Source organism: Strix uralensis, chromosome 7, assembly GCF_047716275.1.
Source record: "Strix uralensis isolate ZFMK-TIS-50842 chromosome 7, bStrUra1, whole genome shotgun sequence".
Classification (NCBI taxonomy): Eukaryota; Metazoa; Chordata; class Aves; order Strigiformes; family Strigidae; genus Strix; species Strix uralensis.
This window is the reverse complement of record NC_133978.1, coordinates 28705754-28726129: the sequence shown is the minus strand read 5'-3', so window position 1 is coordinate 28726129 and position 20376 is coordinate 28705754. Positions and strand designations below refer to the sequence as shown.

Here is a 20376-nt window from a genome sequence, read left to right as displayed (position 1 = left end):
TAGAAAATGCAAAGGATTAATTCTGGAGCATTAAATCCAGAACACCTGAAATTATAGAGCATCTTGGGTTAAACTTTAGTGAATTAGGGACATATCTACAAGGTGGATCTCAGCCAGCAGGTCAGATCTAGCACTCCCATCCAAGACTCCAAAACAAGTCAAAGCTGAAACGTAACTTATTTTCATCTGTGCTATTTTAGCAGTGATGAGATGTATCAAGCGAGTAAGTTTGCACATAGTGTAAGATTTTCCATTTAAATTGCAAACTAGGAGACAAGAGGCAGGTGCAGACAGACCACATGCACATGAAAGGAGATAATACCAGTCAGGGTGGGGCTTGGAGTTGTGCCCTTTTTTTTAAGACCAAAAAGCAAAGCTGTGTTTAAACTAACAGATCTGAAAGACAACAAGTGTGGTTTTACAGACATTCATGAGAAGCTCCGGCCCAGTATAAAAAGTGAGCAGTAGAAGCTGTAGTTGACTGAAGGATGATCTACAATGCATCCATCTTTCAAACCTGACTGATGGGTGGTAGGGAGTGGTCACTTTGCAAGGTGCCTTCAAAGTGAAGAAGCCAATTTTTAATTTCACAGAGAAAAATAAAATTAGTGAAAGAGATGCAAAAAGTGACAGTAAGGACAGAGGGCAGGAAAACAGGTACGAGAGCAGAAATTTGAAATAAATACAAGTGTGGCAAGACTTTGTCAACAACAGAAAAGACTCTGAGGCTTGCAGAAAGGAAAGGGAAGGGGAAAGGCTGTGTCCTGAAGATGGGACAGATGCAGGCAGAATCTGCAAGACTCAGGACACTGATGTGTTTGAGCAGACTTATAAGGATGAGCTGAAACAGATTGCCGTTTCCTCTGCCTCTCTGCTCAGCTGGGATGTGCATTTGCCCTCCATCATGTGCAGCGGAGTAGCTGAGGAGCAGAGATGTGTCCTGTTCAACAGTCACTCCTGATGCAGAAGTGCCAGGGATCACCTGGGTATGGGGCTTTTTTAGCAAAGTCAGCTGAACCCATTGACTTACAAGTCCCTGGTTACAACTGGGATGTGAGGCTTTACAAAGGCTTGCTTGAAGACGATGCTGAGGCTATGAGTAAAGGTCAGGAGGGTAGCAATTTTTATAAAGCTTGAAAAAAGAAGGTGAAAGAGCTGAGGAGTGGCAGGAGAATAAGAGCTCTGCTTCAGTTATATTAAGCATGAGTTGTTTGTAATATTTTATTAAAAAAGCAAAAACAAAAAAACACAAACCCAGAGCAAAAATTTAAGTTGGGCAAAGGAGATTTAAGTACTACAGAGGAGAGGTGAATCTGTTAACTGACTGTAGGAAGGATACGGCTGAACTAATGTTTGTGGCTGAAATTACACAGAAAGAGATGAGAAGATGTTCCTGGGCAGAGCCTAGAGGAGACTGTCAGATGTGGAAAGGAAGGTGAGGAAGACCCTCAAAACGCAGGAGAGGCAGAAGGAGAGGACAGCAGGGCAGGACTGAGCTGGGGAGGCAAACCCTCACACACACCATCTACAGGAGGAACAATCCAGCTGACGGCACTGCAAGCACTTAAAAATACCAAGCACCCTTTTTTTGTGAAGCTATCAGAAGAGACGTGCGTGAACATATAAGTATTTCTATACGCACATAAAGCTGTCAAGGAGAAACCCCTTCCCCTTCTAAATTAATTTTTAAACTTCACATCTTCAGTAATGATGCTCTATAATCATTAACCATCTCCTGGTCTCTAATTAGGCACTGTTTACTCAGCATCTCTCACAGCCATTCACAGCAATTCAGTCACCGACATGGCACGCCACGGAGGATGGCCACAAGACCTCCAGCACTGCTTCACTTCCCAGTGGTGCAGCCCACCCATTGCAGGCGCCCTCCTCGCCCTCTCCCTGTGCAAATCCCCCTGAGCCCCTGCAGACCATAAGTCCGCTAAGCACATAAGAAGAGCAAGAGCATAAGTAAGCAGCCATATGCTCCCATCTGCTGGGTAAGGAGAGAGGGAGCAAACAGCCCCCCAGAAAGATGCTGAGCAGCAGCAGGATGAATTGCCTCAGAAGCTGCGACGCTCAGGGTCCAGCCAGGACCATGAAAAGGAGACTGAGATCCCTCCATCAGCAGCAGCCACTTCTCCCCACACTATCTTCTAGCAGCTCCTCTGATCCACAGGCAGGAGCGACTTGCATATGCCATATAATTATTTAGAGAGCAGAAAGGCACTTCTGACCTTACTCTCTTTGCATCTTGGTAATTTTGCATCTTTATTATCATTCTAAGGCATCGTAAGTTAGATGTTGAGTAAGAAATGAGAAGATCAAAGTAAAAAATTGTGCTCTTGGAAGCATCCAAGATCTTTCTTGATTTAGAGCATTTTTGCTCTGCTGTGATCAGGTCAGGTCTGTCAGCAGTCTAATGAGAAATGTGAAAACGTATTTATGTCTTCTAACAAAAGAAAGCAAGATTAAATCCAGTTCAGTTTAAGATTTAGGGATGTTTTAAAAATTCTGTTTATCCTTCTCTTGGCGAATGTGCAGTTTGGGAATCTTCTCCTTTGCTAATATCTGATGCTTCGGGAGGAGGAGGAACAGCTTGTCCAGGGTGATGGCTGATCTGTCTGTGCTGCAGATGGCGGGACAGAAGGAAGAAAAAAACCCAAAATTTTCCATGCTACCTCCTCTTGATAATCCTTATCTTCTCAAAGATAAGCAGATACACTGTTTGCCATAAGATTATGTGTACTTTATAAAGTAAATTATGTTTGCTTCTCTGCCCCACTGCGTTAATGAACCAGTTCCCCGCCATAGCTCCTTTTCCAGAAACTGTCCACTTGGGGCAAGCCAGAGAACTCTCCCACCTACCGTAATTCCAGTTACTCATTTTCTTAGTATAGATCAGAACTAGACAAGAACATTTTACACCTGCATTAACATTAGAGAGTTCCTCCTAATTTATAATCATGTAAACTAAGCCTAACTAGTTATTGTAGACATTTAACTAAGAGCAGTGCTGCTGAGATTAGGGCCAACACCACCTCCACCCCTCTCTAATCTCGTACAAGCATACAGAGAGGGAAAGTTCAGCTTCTTCTCTCACTCACGTCCTCCTGTGGGTCTGCCAGGAGGCCAAAGCGTGGCTCTGCATGTGCTCTGCCCATCCCCTCGCCCCTGCCAGAGGCAGGCACCTGGGCTAGACAGGTCCCAGGGTGCAGTACATGTACAAGCCTTGCATCAGTTTTGAACCAAAGCCTCATCCTCATTGAGCTAGTGTTTCCACTGTAGCACTAGCTGCTTTTTCCCTTCCCCTCCTGCAATACCGGGCACAGCTGTGATGACCAGCTAAATTGCTGCCCCAGAGGTTGCCGTGTTGCCCTGCACAGCCCACAGTCAGTAGAGCAGCCACTCTCAGAGGGTTCATGACAGTTCACACTGCGAAAGAAGTAGCTACATAAAAGCAGAGCCTGACTGCAAATATTTTATGGACACGTAGTATTTCCATGCACTACAAATCAATGTAAAAGATGTTTTCTTCAAGGGGCCTCATATAGACTGTGTTTTTAAAATGCATTCCCTCTGCTAAATATAAATCAGTAAGAGTTTTTGTTCTTCCAAAAGATTAACTAGCCTCAGTATTTTGGGATCTAATTCTGGAATACTTGTAGAGGTGCCAGCATTCTCTTCCAATTTAAATACAGTTTAATGGAAAGTCTATCCTGGGCATATTTTCCATGTACAGCGCAATAGCTTGGAAGTCTGAATATTGAGAGTTCACCAGAAAGAGAAGTAACCTGTCAAGGTTAAACTTTAAGTATTTGTCAGGACAAGAAGGAAGGCAGGAGCAATGGCGAGCAGCAAAAACCAAGTGTAAGAGTGGTAGAGGCAAGCAAATGGATCTGTAGAACCAAAACCCAAGAGATGGTAGAAAATTGTGTAGCCTACCAACAAAGGCATGCAAACAAAACGCAAGTTAGAGAAGCTGTGGTTCTGAACTCAAGACCTTGAATTAGCTTTGAGTTATACCTGTGTAAAATCAAATATGTCCCTCTAGACTCAAGATGCTGAATTGGGCCCACAGCAGGCTACTCACACTGCATATTTACAATATAATGAGCTAAATTAGGATGCTGTTCTTTATACTCCCTCTATCACCAGTGGAAAGAGATAGGGTCTTAAGAGGATCTCTGAATGGAGAGCATCTCTGAATCATGCTTCTCATCTGGATCATCAACAGGAGGATGCTCTTCCTCTGCTCTACCATTCATCCCAGTGCATGAGACTATTCATTAGGGATGCAGAACACTGTGGCCAAAAATCTCCTGTGTTTCTCACCTCCCATATCCTAAGAGTCTGGTTTAGCACAGCTCTCTAATCAGAGACCACCTCTCATCAAGAAAGACAAAAGTCCTAGGCTGGAGACACCATCATACCTTGCTCTCTGCAAAAATTTTGACTCTGCCAAGCGTCCCTGGAATAAGGCAAGTAAACAGTAAGACCTTGGAATAGCACAGGCTCCCCAACACAGAACAGAAAGCAGGAACATCTCTGCAGAGACAACATTTGCAAGAAGGTGGTATGGGTGCTGGACTCTTATTTGTAGCTCCAAGGCAGAGAACAAAGAGTGCTGGAGGATGCCTCTAGAAAGAGCCTGGAAAACACTCCAAGACAGGGCCAGCACCATTCATCTCACAGCAAACTCTGGAGTTGCACTAACTGATATATCCCTGAGATTATAGCAATTTAACCCTCAAATACTATCAGTTTCTCAAAGCCACAAAAAGCTTAGAGACCAACATGCTAGGTGAGCTTAGACCACAACGAACAGCAGAGAGCTTCTTCCTCAAGAGCTCATGGGCTCAGTCACACTGGGGATTCAGCATCCACATGCTATTTGTGTCTTTGCAAATACCTATCTCTGTGCACAGCACAGGTACACCCAGCACAGCCCTGATGTGCTCCTGCCTTACAGCAGAATGTTAGTATTCCTTTCAGTTCAGAAACACTGTTGAAAACTTTGGACTGCAGTTGTGAAATCTCCAGTGGCTTCATTGCCTCTTCTGCATTTTGCTGCTTGAATTTATTGCAAATGTCATATGTGTATGCCCTCACTTTAATTTAGCATTTGGATGGGTCAGGATATATATCACAGAGTCTGTTCTTCTACTTCTCCTCTTACCCAGCTGGACAGTGTAGATTATGTTTATCATTCAGTACCACATACCATGAAGTTTTATGCCAGAATGCCACTTCTAAAGAATCTCAGGAAGCAGTTTTTCTTCTAACATCCATGACATTTACACTTGGAGTGTGCCTTTTTTCCTAATATAAACCATCCCTTTAGAGTTACTTTGAGGTACTGTAAAGTTGGGTCATTTCGTGTTTAGTCTTGTTTAAAAATGCAGTGCTCAAGTCATACCTGTTTCACACTCTTCCTCTTGAAGTCCCCTGCTATTGTTCCTTGCAGGGTCTCTTGAGAGCATGCCTGCCAGAAGCAGCTCCTTACCCCATCCGCATATAAAACTTAACAAGCACTTCTGAGATGTAGTGATTCTTTTTTGGAGCCCAAGTGGTGCTTTGCCCAAATGCTCCTGTTCCCTCCTTTCAGTGGTTTAATTGCACCATCTCCACTGATGTCTGCCTGCAAGTGCATGTGAAACAGTTGGCCTCCAAATCCAAGAGCCAGCGCTCCCCTTCCCACAGAGCAGATGGGGACACCCCCAGGTGACAGCTTGGCCAAAGGACAATGTCCAGCTACAGATGGTCCTGTGATGGAGATGTTCCACTCCTCAATGGAGACACCAAGAATTTCCAGACCACCACAGCATCTATTCTGCAACTGCATTGCTCTCATCAACTGGGACTCAGGGTCAGCCCACGTTCCTCCAGGAGCCGGCTGAGTGAGCATTTAGTTCTGTCTAAGGACAATTAGCTGTGTGAGCAGGCCTCTGAATCTTTTGCAAGAACCTTCTGGTGTTGATGTCCTCATATTCAGGCCATTGCCTTTTTTCCTTTCTGCAGACCGGTGGCTGTAGATATACTGTCACCCAGTATGTCTTTCCTACGTCTTTTTTTGTCTGTTCTCATTTCTTTCTGATCAACAGAAAACTCTCTTTTTCAGCACAAGAAAATTGTACTGCTCACTTTGTTGTCAGTGCAGTCTCCAAACTATTTCCACCCACACTAGTTACCCAAATATCAAAGATTTTTATTCAATATAAAGTCCAAAAGCAATCCTAAAGGGAAGTTTTTTAAACATACATCTGCCGAGGGTCTCCTGGCTGCAGGGTTTATGCTGTTGTGAAATGGAACATGAATTTTCTTAGCTCACAAAGGAAAAATGCACCTGAAATTCTAGTCTTGCTACACACTGACTAGATCCAAAAGATACTGATTCCAGTGGCTTTTTTCCTGACTATGGCAGCAAATAAATCCTTAAAGTATGGGGTTATTAGAGCTAGCAACTTATCAGGCAGGTGAAAATTTACTATTGCCTTTACTATTTAGCCATGTTTAACACATTTAAATGTTTCAGGACTACAGGAGCTATGTGCTTCCTTGAATTCCTCCTCCACCATTTCTCTATTCAAATCTTACCTTCCTCTCTCTCATGTCTCACTCTGCCCATTTCTCCTTGAGAAAAACTCACAGAACACACAACCTTCCCCTCTGCTTGCTTTGCCATCCCTTCCTCACCAAAACATCTTCCTCCTTCACCTCCCTTGTCACAAGCATTAAAGTTTCTCAGCCACTTTCCTCTTTCAAGTCTTCCACTTCCTTCCCTGGCCTCACCCTATCCAGAACGTTTCTCTCTCACTTACGTTTAACTCCTTTTTTTTTTTTTTTAAATCTTGCACTCTCCTGGTTTGTTCTCCTCAAGACAGACATGCCTTGTATCTTCTCATTTAAAAAAAAAAAACACACCACCCCTCTCCTGAAACATAACAGGTCTTAGTGATTAACTGAGGCTCCCCAATCTCACAAATCAGATGGATTTATTTTGGCAGCCCCCACTAGTTAATTGGTGAGGTATTCCTGCAAAGTAACTTGCACTGGGTACTAAGTAAGGTTACAGAGCTTGCCATCAAAATGGCATTTTTTCAGGTGCATTGCTGGGATTAAAGCATTGGGAGCTCCACACCTGACTCCCACCACTGAGCTGTTAAACTTCCAGCCTACCTGGCAGAGCTGGCACAAGGGCACAGAAGTAAAGCTGCCAGCCCAGTGCAGGACACCAGCCTTGCTCTCCAGCAACTTCTCGCTGCACAAATAGAAGTTATAACTAAGAACTTTTGCCCAGACCAGAGAGGTCTCCAGTAGCACTAGAAGTGTTAACCACCACACAATTAAAATATTACTTTTTTCCAGGAAAATAATTTAAGTACTGCTGAGGCGAAACCAGGAGAAAGGGCAACATTTCTCCCTTTACGCAAGAGTTTGGCCATCCACGCACTCATTCCTTCATTAATCTGCACTTTCTGTACCACAGTCACAAGTGGAATCTAAACTACTGACTTTCCCACTCTCATCTGGCTCTGCAGCACATGCTTGCACCAGTTTAAACACCCTCTACCAGTAATTAACCCTGTTTCTTTAGCAGACCAGCATCTGAACCTGGACCATTGAATTAAAACATGAAACTTCAACAGCCAGTCAGGGCATAAAGTTACAGTTTATTTTAACAAAGTTAAACAGCATCTCTGGCGCTTATTCCAAAGAAAAAGCATGTATACTATTCCATCACCCTATTCCATCCTAGCAATTCCACTGCCAGACCCATGGAGTTATTACTTAACATTTTGCTATAAATAGCTGCTGGAGTAGTCCATACAGGAACTTGTTTTCCTTAGCATCTGCTGCAACAGGTCAGCCAGTAAAAGACCAAGGCTGTCGAATCCTTATTGCCTGAGAACAAGAGCATGTAGAGATGTTTTATTTCTTTAAAAATGATCCTACCTGCAGCCACCCCCTCATGCTGAATCTCAAAGACAGAAGAGATGGGTCTTGCCCCCAAACTGTTTACAGTCTGCATGTAAGAAAAGAACCAGCAAATAAATGGGACTAAGAGGAAGATAACTTTGTAAGTAATAGTATATTTTATCTGAATTTCAGTTGAATTGAATGAATCCGTCAGAACATGTGCTGTTCAATACCCACAGCCGATGTAATTCCTTGCACCAGAGGACAGCGGGAGGTGACTCCACACTTCTGTCACCATAACAGAATACGAAAGAGCTCCAGTCCTCAGATTTGCATAGGCAAAAATACACTTCAAACTATAAACTCAAAGGCTTTTCATTATAAGCCCTCATAGAACTCCCATAAACTTTCATTATTATTTTCTTATGACTTGGGTAACGGAGTCATATTGTAGAGGAGACTACTCCAGTGTTTCTTGTGAGAGGGTACTTTGTGAGAAAACTTTGCCACCCTTAGCTTGGAAATTGTGTTAATATCAATGTATGCAAGCTATGCAGAAGAAAACTTCCCAATGATTCAGTCTTCAGCCATTTTATACTGCTGCAGACTTACTCACATGACCTTTCCTGACTCAGATGACCAGTTTCCATTTACTGAAGTTGGGTAACATATAGCAGGTGACTCGGGAGCAACATCATGATGATAAAAACATGACTGCACTTCTAAATAGCTGAAGGAAGATAGATGTGCTAGAAAAGCAAGCCAGCTTGGAATAGGAACAACACACTATTTTAAAATTCATGCAAAAGGGCATTTTTGCATATTGGGGTATTGATAAGAGTGGAAAGAGGAAGAAATTTGATGTCACGCAATTCAGAGCATTGTTCCTGATGTAGCCACATTCATGGCGTGACTGCCTTGAAGGTCATATGTGAATAGGAAACAAGCCTAAAGGGCTCAGGGGGCTTTATTCTCTTGGTGGAAAGACACCTACACTATTTCAGAAGAGCAAGGACCAATTAAGTGTGGAGGCCAATTCATTCATCCATTTTCCTTGCTCTTTGTAGCTTGAAAAATTGTGGAAAATCCTTTAGTCTTTGTCCAGCTAAGGGGCATTTCTTCTGACAACAAAGACCACTGGATTTTATTTTTTAAGTCTGTAATTCCACCTGTTTCTCTAAGCCACAGCACTAAATTATAATTTAATAAGAACCACACTGCATCCCTGACAGATGCTCCTTCCTAGAGAGATGCAGCTGTTGAACTGGAATCTGCAAATCCAGACCTCTGGGCCATGAAGCATTTCCCTGATTAGTTTTCTGCACCTAAAACCAGATCTCAATGCATAATCTGAACCTACTGCTGCAAATACAGTACATAGAAGAAAAAGACAAAATATTTGTCATCAAACTGAAGTTGCACAAATCCAGAACTGCTATCAATTTTTATTTTTTCCCAGAGGATGCACTGCAAAATCACTTCTCTGGACTACTGAAGTTATTTAAGGTAACTTGCACATATTTACACTTTCTTACAGCTGCCCACACAATACTACACACCTCCTCCTGCATCAACTGAGCTAGCAGTACCAGGCACATATATGTCATAAAACTACTGCTTCTGTCCCACGCTAAAGACAAAATGGATAAAGTCTGTCCACAAGGGTTCAAGCACAGATTTCCCAAAGCATAGGATTAAGAGAAAATGCAAAGCGTGTATTGTCATGTATATATAGCCAATGAATCTCAAAAGATTCCAGTTATCACATGCTAAAGAATTTCTCGGTCTCCTTCAAGCAAGCACACTGATCAGTCTGAAGCTGCAATCTGCTTGGGATGAGGCATGACCTGGCGTCCCCAGTGAGCAGCTTTGCTGTATGAAGGTTCAGAGCAGAAAAGTCTCCGTGGAGTGGGTAAAGACAGCTCAGGTAGTCACTTTACAGATAATGGGATAGAAACATCTTCCAGCAAAATGGCTGAGGTTACCGGATCTCTGGTGAAAAGCATTGTTAAGAACTGCAGTCATCTCTTGCAAACATGCTGAATGACTTTAACACTCTTTCAAATCTATTTGTAGGACATTTGCAGGATATTTCTCTGCATTTTATCCTTTCTACCATAGAAATAGATAGCCTGAATGTTTTATTCTTTGTATGACAAATGCCATTGCACATCTGCCTAGGAATGATACAGGGAGCTGTAATCATTGCATCTCCATTTCAGGAATTCATTTCTAACATGATCCAAGATCTTCTACCACATCCCAAAGACAGACTTGCCCCCTTTCCCACCTAAACCTGACTGCTAGAAGCCATGCACAGAATAGCACAGGCCAAGGAGAGTAAGATCATTTTACAGTCAGTCACCACACAAAATCCAGGCAATGAGATACAGAGACACGATATCTAGGTATTGAATCACCCACCCTTGCTCAAGCAATAAAGCCTTGGGCTGGACAGAAAGGAGACAGGTTGTCCAGGAACCCTGTCACATCCGTGCCACTTGATCAAGGTGTCTTTAGACAATTTTGCAAAGCCACTGATGGACAGAGGGATTAAGACTAGGACAGCAACTCCTACCATGCCACCATGCTGCAGCTCCAGCTCCATGTAAGATGGACCAGCACCCATCAGAACTCCCAAAGTTGCACTCCTCCTAAATGCCTGGCTTCACTCAGAATCGGAAAACAAGGCAGCAGCATGAGTGACGGCCTCTTTCCCTTTGGCGGTGAAAAATCAGAGGGTGGCATTGAACTAGTTTAGGATAACCAGAAAATAAATTGAGCAATTTTCCAAGTTGCATGAAATTCATGGCATCAGTAATGTCTTTGTAAAAGGAATTAGATTCTTAAGGCTCTATTTTATATTTGATAATCTGATTCTATTTGGTGTGCAAAGACAGAAGTCATTTTGATCTGGGATGCTTCAGTTCATTATAGGCACCCATATATTTCTATCTTCCAGAGAGACTTTTTGCTTTTAACTTTGTTTTTTATCTGTCTCTTTGTAAGCTGCTATTTTTTAACCTTTGAAAAATACCAATTCTTGACAATCCTTACGACTCCAGTCAGTCTCCCAACAGCCCTAGAGAAAAGTAAGGTTTTATTTAAAGTACTTTTAGTGAATATTAGAGATAGGCAGATCAGATCTGAAGTTGTAGCTTCCAAAACTCTCCTCCCAAAAGCCCTTTCCCTTCTCTCTCTTCGTCCCAAAAGCTAAAGCCAATAAGACAATTGTCTTTCTTCTGACTGAAAGCCTGATCTGTGCAACAGAAGCTAAAATCCAGGATTTATCTCGTTCAAAAACTGTATCCCCAATGCCCTTGCCATCAAGTTGCCATTTGTTCAGTTTTCTAACATTTAGCTTTTCCAAGCAAGAAAAAGTAAAATCACGAAGATATTTTCCTTAAGTGTTTACCGGAAATCTTCTTTAAAGCAGCAACCAATCCACAGCATTTAGGCCAGAGTTGTGACGAATGCCTGTTGAGCTGCAGCACTTAAACCACTTGCATTTTAAACAGCAGTTTGTCAAGTGATGTTAATTATTTGGGAGGTCTCTGCTCCTAGAAACATAAACATTTCTTTTTATACTGATCACATTTTCTTTTCCATGTGGTGCTTCCAGCAGAGACTGAAATTAAAATGGCTTCTTTGCATGACACGGGGTGGTTTACAGCTCAATTCCCCCTCTATACTTGCAAGCAGGGGGTAGCATCGCAGCAGGCCTTTGCATAGGACCTTCCCCACCCACAGGTGGAAGAGCTCTCCCAGGTTCAAACCCATCCACCCTCCCTGAGGCTACACAGCTTCCCTCTGGCTGATTACACAGGTCTGGGACTTGCAGTAGCCTGAGGATACTTGAACTTCAGAAAACTAGCAAAGGGCTCAGTTGCTAGGAAGCACCTCAGGGAACAGAAGAATAGGCCCTTGCAGGAGTCAGAGTCAAAAAAACCCCAACCTCCAGACCTGCCAAGGTGCAACTCAAACACAGGCATATGCTTCCTTCAAACCGCCTCCCCGTTCAACAAGCACTGCTTTTGAGGTTGCAGCCTTAATGCCTGAACTCTGCCTAAGCCGGGCTACAAGCCTCACAGATCCTTGAAAAACACATTTTCAGTCCTGCCCTGGTATCTCACAGCAGGTCTTGCTTTCCCTGACAAATCTGTTGGCCAAAAACTTCCAGTGTCGTATCCATGCGGTGCCACACGGCTGCACAGCAAGGTCTATCACAGAGAAAATATGGCAGTGTTAGAGAAAGTTTCATGAAATCGCAGCAAGCAACCCAAAGACTCTACCTGCAGCAAGACTAAAACAGCATTTTCAGAGCCACACTGAGCCATCTGCAAGTCAGTTGTGGGCACTTTCTTGTTAGGACTCTGTGTGCTTCAATCCATAAGGATTTCACTCCAAAGGTAGACAAAGATGGGAACAGTTTCTGCTATCCAGGTAAATTTTATAGAGAGGTCACTGCACATCCATCCTGCTTGTGACAAGTGTTGGGTCTTTCTCTGTTCTCCAGACTTCATCAACAAAGCCTGCTGTGAGTGACTTCTTGAGCCCTGGGGGCTAAACCAGCATGTCTGGGTAGGTCACCTCACATGGACCAGCCTCACACAGCCCCTGCACAGAACTGCCATATCAGGTACAACGTGACGGGGCAAATTCAGACCATGGGTACTTCGTGTTACCTGACCCCGCATGCTTCCCCTCCATATTAGGATGTATTTACTAGCATAGGCAGAACACGATGTAAACTGAACCACAAAAAGGAGCTGATTTTCATAGCAAGGGACCTTGGTTTATCACAAAGGCTTCTCATAAAAAAGTGATTTTAACTTGATGGACAGGGCAAGAACTCCAGATTTCTGCTGACACTGGCTGTTGGGGGAAGGCAACCAGAGGCACACTGTTTACATTCTGTGTCATGTTTATTAACATATACAGCTTTTACTACATCCCCTTTTTACTATTCTCCCTTTTTCTTTAAAATAAAAGTACTATCAACATTTCTAACGGGAAAAATATGCTCATACATCCAATCAATTATCACGGCTCTCTGAGCCCACCTCCCTTGCTGTGCTGTCGGACCCCACGGTAAATCTCAGATAAACCAAAGGACTCCTCTCCTCAGCCCTACCAACTGCAGTCATCTTGAATGTTATTTTTAATGCCAGCGAATTACAGTGTCCCTTCAAGAGACAATCGAGGACAGCATGAAGGAACAGAAATATTGGAGAGACTAACTCAGGAGCTAGAGAAGGTGGCTCTGACTCATTTTGGACCGGCTTTACTCAGATAAATATATTTTCAAAGCAAAACAATAATTTAGAAGGAGGGATGGCCGGGGAGTAAAATGAACGGACAACAACGCTAATAGGGAGCAACGCTAGAGCACAGCACAGAGATATGCAGGGCTGCAGCATATGCTCTGGCCATGGGCACCTGTACCACAAGGCTTGCAGCTGGCAGCCACGCTCTTATTTAGTCTCTGGGAGGCAAAATCTCTCCTGACCTCCAGTTCAGTACCCTGCTGAGCCATCAGTAATCCCTGCCAATTCCCGAGGGCAATCGATCAGGATCAATGATTTGCTTTCACTTTCCAGGAAACTCCCTTTCCCTTAGTCTTAATCCTTTTTCAGATTGATCTCAATGCAACCATCTGCATGTATGGATATCATTAATGTAAAATTCTTTAATAAAATGAAAGCAGTCCTATCGATTTTGAGATATATGTCTAGAGGCCACCTCTTCTTAATTCCTGCTAGATGGTAATTGTATTTGTTTAGCAAATTTATTTTATACTATTAACAACATGAATCTTCTGGCTGCGGGAGTACTTGTTTTGATTAAGCATGCAAATGATTCCCTAGGACATGTCAGAGGATCCTACAAACCCTCCTGAAGAGACACGTGGTACCTCTAAATTAATTGAATGATAGCTAAAGAGATCACCCATAATTCTTAAGAAAACAGGCGTTAAGTAAAGAAGAGGTGAAGAAGAATCAAGAGGTAAGAATGCTTCCACATCGAGGAGGGAGAGGATCAAAGACGAGACAAATAAGACAACAAAATCTGACAAAAAACATTCAGTCCCTAGGTCCCACCAGAACAAAGCATCAATTCAACACAGAAAAATTAACAGGAAAAGGCCATGAAAGTAAAGGACAAAATGAGAACGGGGATGCTCTCTCCTCTCACCACTTGTAGCAGGACCCCTATAGTCAAATACTGCCACAACTAATGAAAAAGACATTTGCTTTTCACAATAAATTGAACAGTTTTCAAGTATAAACATGGTTACCCATTAAAACTCTATATACAGAGGTACTACACACTTCATTTTCAGAAGTGTTGTCAGCAGTCAATACACTTTACTATCAGCCACCTTGGACATTGGCAGGTGACCCACAGGTCAGAGGCATGAACCGAAATAATCTCTGGAAGCCCCACTTTTAGCAAATGCCAACACTGCCTTGGCACCCTGCCCAGGGTCTTCTGCACCAGTTAATCCAACCCTGAGCAGGATTAATTTCTCACAGACACACACACACTCATTTGCTTTCAGGGCTATATACCAATTGTGCTGAAAGCAGAGTGAGTTTAGAAAGAGCCTTTTCTCCCCAGTTCTGTATCAGTTCTCAACAAGTAATTGTCTGCAGAATATGGGAGATGTTAACCCCCTAGTGAGGCTGATCCCATCACCAGCAACTCCATAAATTACCCCAAAAACTAGGCAATAATTTAAGAGATTATAAGAATACAAAGTAATTTGCAAACAAATCTCACTAACGATTGGTGTTGTCAGGCCTCTGTTTTTTCGTTATTGTTGTTTCTTGTTTCTTCTGGGATATTTGCAGTTTTAATTAGGTATAAGAAGATGGAAATTATTAAATTCAAAGGTGCATACAGCAGTGTGGACTGGAGTACGTTGTTTAGTGATATTAACTGCAAGCGTGAAACGTGATATTTTGAATGGTCACTGCAGTATAGACAATGAATATACAGTGAGAAACAAAGCATGGGGCTGATTTCAGAACTTGCATATAGATATACCATTCACTACACTACAATGAATTAAGAGAAAGACAAAAATAGAGCTCTATTGTGCAGAGTAAGAGTAAACGATGTTGCATACAGTAGCTATTTTACACTAGGGAAATGGCCTCCACCCTCTGCTATTCTCAAAGCCCTACAGCAGCAGCTCAGCAGCTCTCGCCAGGGCTGAGGGCTTCCACACAGCACCCGAACATCCGGTACCTCCCGCCAACGTGTGTGAGCCAGACCCAGAAATTGTTCTCCAAGAGAACAAAACACAGAGGAAGGGCAATGCCAGTGCTTCACACGTCTTTTGCACAGGAATAAGCAGGAAAGTCTATGGAAAATAAGATCCGGATGAAATGGGAAATGAATCCAGCCAGCCACCCAAAAGTTACTGCCGTGCAGCACGGATGGCGTCCTGCCACATTGTAACTCCTGCTTCCCTCTCCCCTTCTGCAGCACAACCACGCAACTGTGGCTGCGCTGCTGACCAGGCCTATACACATGTGGTAAGGGGAAAATCTGGCCACGCATAATACTTATATGAGCCTCTACATACACCACACAAAGGCACCCTAGCCATTATTTATATTGTATCCACAATTTACAGAGCATCATCTGCAAGCAGCTTAAAAACTCAGCCGTTCAAACTGAAAATCGTATCTGTCAATCAGTACCGCTTCCCAGGATACAAAGCTGATGTGCTCTCACTAGGGACTTCTTTGCAACGACATTGATGCCATACAATTACAGTTTGGAAAATGTGGCATGAGATACATTTCTCCCCACTTCTTGTAAAAATTATTCCACTGCAAAACACTGATGAATGCCTGTGATGTAATTAAAACAAAAATAAAATGAAGTCTTGCAATGAGGGACTTAATAGTAATTATGACTTGTAGGATGGAAGGTTATTGAGCAAATGTGCAGACTCACATATCCCCTGCACACGAATTAATCCACTGTATGCTCTAGCTAGTCAAAACCCTCTGAAGAGATGCGTACAAGTCAATCACTAACCTCTGCACGTCTACATACACTGAATCCCTCTTCCAGCACATTGCAGCAGCTTTCTTGGCTAAACCATCACTTTGTGTCAGTTTGGTTCTGAGTGAAAGAGGAATAAAGAATACTTAAGTGGTCTTTTCCCTCAGACAGAAACTCCTGGATTTGGCCCACTAAAATTAAGAATAGGATCTTCTGCAAATAGCTCCTTGCTCATAGCCTTAAGGAGGAATTAAAAATTACTGCAGTAGGTGACAGTTGAATCAAACTCATAACAAGAACATACATATTATGATATATGCATCTATTAGAGATATGTTTCAAGCATGATTAGGTAGCAAGTAGCTTAATATAAATATTTAGTAAATTCTGCCTATGTTATAGGAATACCATAGTATACAGTCATTCTTGAAGAAACCAGCCTCAGATGAAACACAAGCAACCATATTAACATTTCCTGTTTAAAATATTGTTAAAGCAAACAACAAGCAATCATATTAAGATTTCCTGTTTAAAATATGTATAGATATTACTTTTTAAATAGCAAGTAAACATCCTGTCCATCAAGGTTGTGTTACCTTTGAACTTCCTATCTCAACTCTTCTTCTCTTTGCATGGAGAGCTCTGGAAAGCACCCCAAGGGCTTCTGTGGATGATGGTGGGAAAGGGAGAGGGAATGGGGAATAGGAGCAGAGACTGCCACGGTGCCAAGTGCAGGGACACAGATGGAGACTGCACAAGTGCACTTCAGCACTGCACATCATTTCACAGAGAAGAGCAACCAGCTCCCATGTCCCAAGATGTCAAGCCATCAGATGTCTCATTTCAAAAACAAAGGTGCTGCCTCTCATGGTACAAGCCCATTGGGGTTTGTTTGCTTGTGAGCAATGAAGTTGGAGGTGGGCGTCTCCTGGGAAGCTCAGGCAACTGATCCTTCAGTGACCCAAGTTCAAAGCTTATTTTTCCTCCCAGTCCCATCAGGTGGGACACCTTCCTTCAGGTGACTCAGGGGCCATTCAGCACCCATTAACTCCACCATTAGGACAGACTAGTGTGGCTCTCCTGCACTGCCACTGTATTAATGAGAAAGCAACGTTTTCACTCAAGCAGATGCCTGCCCATGTGAATACACATGTACCTCACTGTATGGCTCAGATGGGATCAGCACAGCACCACCTTGCAGGGCTTCACACAATAGACCTGAGCAGCAGCACAGGCCCAGGGACATCCAGCGTCACCACCACTGACCACACATCCCTGCGCATGACGCATCGCCCACCCATGGCTTTCCTCCTGCCAAAGGATACTGAGAGTCCTCTGCCCAGCAGGAATGCTGCGTGGCTTGGCTTTGTTGTTTGAAAGCAGATTCATGGGTGAAAGAGGGTAAAATGATGCCAGGTGTTCCTCATCATGACAGTCTGTGTATGATTGCACTTAACTGCTATAAACCTCTGTCCTTATATCAGAGCACCTACAGCTTTTAAACATCACCACCCTGATTTTACGCTTTTTTGAAAGGGTGCCTCCCTCGTGAAGCCACTTCAGGAGCTTTTGTCCCAATTTACTTTTCCAACCCCTGCCAAGGTCAGGGTGGGCCCCAGAGGAGGCAGGGACCCGGGGCACCGCTCTGGACACACGTCTTGTGGAAACAGGCTGCCTCCCCAGGACTGGCTCAGCAGAGCCACAAGCAGCCAGCCCGTGCAGTATCTCCCCATCTGAGCTAATTTTCAGTGAGATTAAATTACTTAGGTACTTGTGAAAATTCCAGCCCATCCTTGCAACACAGAGAGGTCACCAGGAATGTCTGAAGGACATGAATTTATGTTTTACCTGTGCTTTCTAAAAACAAAGGATGGCAGCCCCCAGGGCTGTCAATACAACTCCTTTCAGTATCTTTACATTCATTTTCAGTTATGCTTCAGAGATATGGATAAGGTTTCAGTTCTCTTTCCCCAGCTATTTTGAGATACATCTGAAACAGAAATATTCAACAGAAAGATGGAACTGGAAGAACAGTAGCCACGGACAAACCACAAGTGCAGATGCAGGCTATTTTTGTTAAATGTGCTTTGTTACAAGACTTTTTGTTATTTTTTTTTAAAAAATATAATGCATGTCCATTTTTTTTTAAAGCATCACTGTGCTAAACACAGCAGTGCATCACCTCTGAGTATAAAACAGCCTGTAGCCCCTCTGTATGAAGAGGGAAATTTGAGTTAATTACCCACATCTCCTCATTAGTGTCCCTCTCCCAGCAAAATAAAAATTAAAGAGAAGCACACTTGCTGGAGTAGAATCGCTGAAAGGCAGAAGTTGCAGGATTACTGTGCAGTGCGCTGTCGGCTGCAGGCAGGAGAAAGCAGGAACGCCAAGTCCCTGGCACACACAGGAAACATATATAACTATTATTCTTTCCCAGACAGTTTTGGGTTTTTTTCAAATTCATTCAAATAATGCTTCAAATGGGAAAAGGCACTTACAAGACAACAGCCAGAGTTCTTTTTTCATGTTGACCAACAGTACTCTCATTCTGCATATTACACGTATATCATGAGATTAGAGAAGAAATAAGGTCAGGCCACAGAAACTTCAGAACACAACGAACAAATAAAAATCTCTATTGAGACATGCTTACTAAGTATCTTTAGGGAGAAAGTAATCTACTTCCTAACTATGTCCATTTGTTCCTTAAACTATAGGGTTTGGACTTGGTGGAAAATATGAGAAGACTGTTACGTGAATATTCAGAGCCTAAGCATATATACCTCATGCATCTCTATTCAGAGAAAGGATACGAGATACTCCAAGCCCACGCGATGCTTTACCTGCGTCCTTCATACCCATATTTACTACTGTAACAAGGAAGTGTCTCTGAAAATGCATTCATACCGCACTGAACACACAGCACATTTACTACATCCAGAGTTAACAGGAACATTTCAGAGCAATAGGCAAGTTTAACATTAAGGAGTACAATATTCTTGCAGAAGTATTTATGGCATGAGATCTGCGCAGACAGGGACATGGCTAGTATCGCACGTTGCCTATAGATTCAAATTCTGGTTTAACGTTGGCCTGTGCAGGATATTCCAGACCCTTTCCAGCTCCCCCCTCTCCCCCGCTTTACATTAGCCAGCAAACGCAGACAGCAAGCTGCACTCAACGGCTTTAGCTTTGTCTAAGATCAGTCAACTCAAACCAACGTTCATTCCAAGCCGTATCAATTTAAAACGAAATAAACCAGAATTTGTGTTAAGAAGAAACTGGTGATGGAAAGGAAAAATAAGGTGACTGTTTCGAGAGCCTACCAAGCTGCCTTGCAGTAACCTTTACCATCGCTCAGCTGGTGTTTCCCCGGGGGGAGGGGGGGCTGTCAGACCGCGCACACCCCGACACAGTCACTTTCTCTGCTCCCCCGAGCGCTCCCCGCACGGCAGGTTCGTGTCCGCCTCCCCGGCAGTACGGCCAGAGGAGCACACCCCGAGTCGGGGAGCACACCCCGAGCCGGGATGCCGCCGGCAGCGGGATGCTCCGGCAGCACCGCCCGGGCAGCGCTCGCATCCCCCCCACCGCCCCCCGCTCCGCGCCGCGGCGGAGGGGTGGCGGCGGCTCGGTCCTTACCGTAGAGCAGGCTCCTCGTCACCTGCCCCCCCATGGCCACGCAGCCCAGCGGGGGCTCGGCCGGCTCCCGCTCCGCCGCCCCGGCCCACGCGGGAACCGGCTGCCCCGCGCCGGCTGCCTCCACCCACTCCCGCGCCTCCCGCCGCGGCACCGGCCCTAGGAGCTGTCATGTTTATTTACATAAGAAGGAGGAGACTTCGCGGCTTCCTGAAATAGCTGCCGGCGTTTCATCGATGCAGCGTGTACCCCCGTCCCCTCCCCACTCCCCCCGCACACGCACGCAGTCCCACAGTGCAGGACGCAGCGGGCAAAGGCATCCACGCGCGATGCTGCTCTCGCTGTGTGCTGCTGGAGGGGACTGCCGGCCGGGCTGGAAACCCGGCGGTACCCGGCTGCCCGGCAACACCACGAACAAAGCAGGAGGCAGTGCCAACTCCACTGAAAAAAAAAAAAAAAAAAAAAAAAAAAAAAGTAAGAACTCATTTATAAAATCAAACTACTTCGGCCATTTGAAACTTTCGCTACCCAGTGGTTCGGTATCCTAGCGCAAAGCCCTGGAATAAATTAGTGGGGGGGGGGAGAAAAAAAAAGTTTAAAAAAATTATTACCAGACATCACTGCACCAGAGTCTTCAAATGGCCTCTGCTGGTTAATTATTAATTATTTAATAGCAAAGAAGAAGTGCTTGAAATGCAGAACGGTTTGCCACAGACTGTAATAATAAAAACATTACCCCCCGTAAACTCTTTTGTGCGAGGCTTGCATGCTCAGCCCTGATACAACGCCTCCTGCTCTCCA

At 43.9% G+C, this 20376-nt stretch overlaps 1 protein-coding gene across 6 annotated transcripts in view; it reads right to left on the bottom strand.

Moving 5' to 3' along the window:
* Window positions 1-20376, bottom strand: part of NEURL1 (neuralized E3 ubiquitin protein ligase 1) — a 169961-nt gene that overhangs the window by 78159 nt on the left and 71426 nt on the right. Inside the window, exons 1-2 of one of the 6 annotated variants that reach the window (XM_074875214.1) lie at window positions 19579-19622; window positions 18240-18333 (exon numbers count right to left, since the gene is read on the bottom strand). The exons of 2 other annotated variants lie outside the window; for them this stretch is intronic. Coding sequence is in view for 2 of the 4 variants with exons in the window: in XM_074875210.1 (XP_074731311.1) it covers window positions 19579-19612 (34 nt within the window). In the remaining 2 variants the exon portion in view is untranslated. Of the gene's footprint in view, window positions 1-15972; window positions 16013-18239; window positions 18334-19265; window positions 19368-19578; window positions 19697-20376 lie in introns of those variants that run through there. 3 more of the 6 variants (XM_074875210.1, XM_074875211.1, XM_074875215.1) reach the window with 3 other exon arrangements.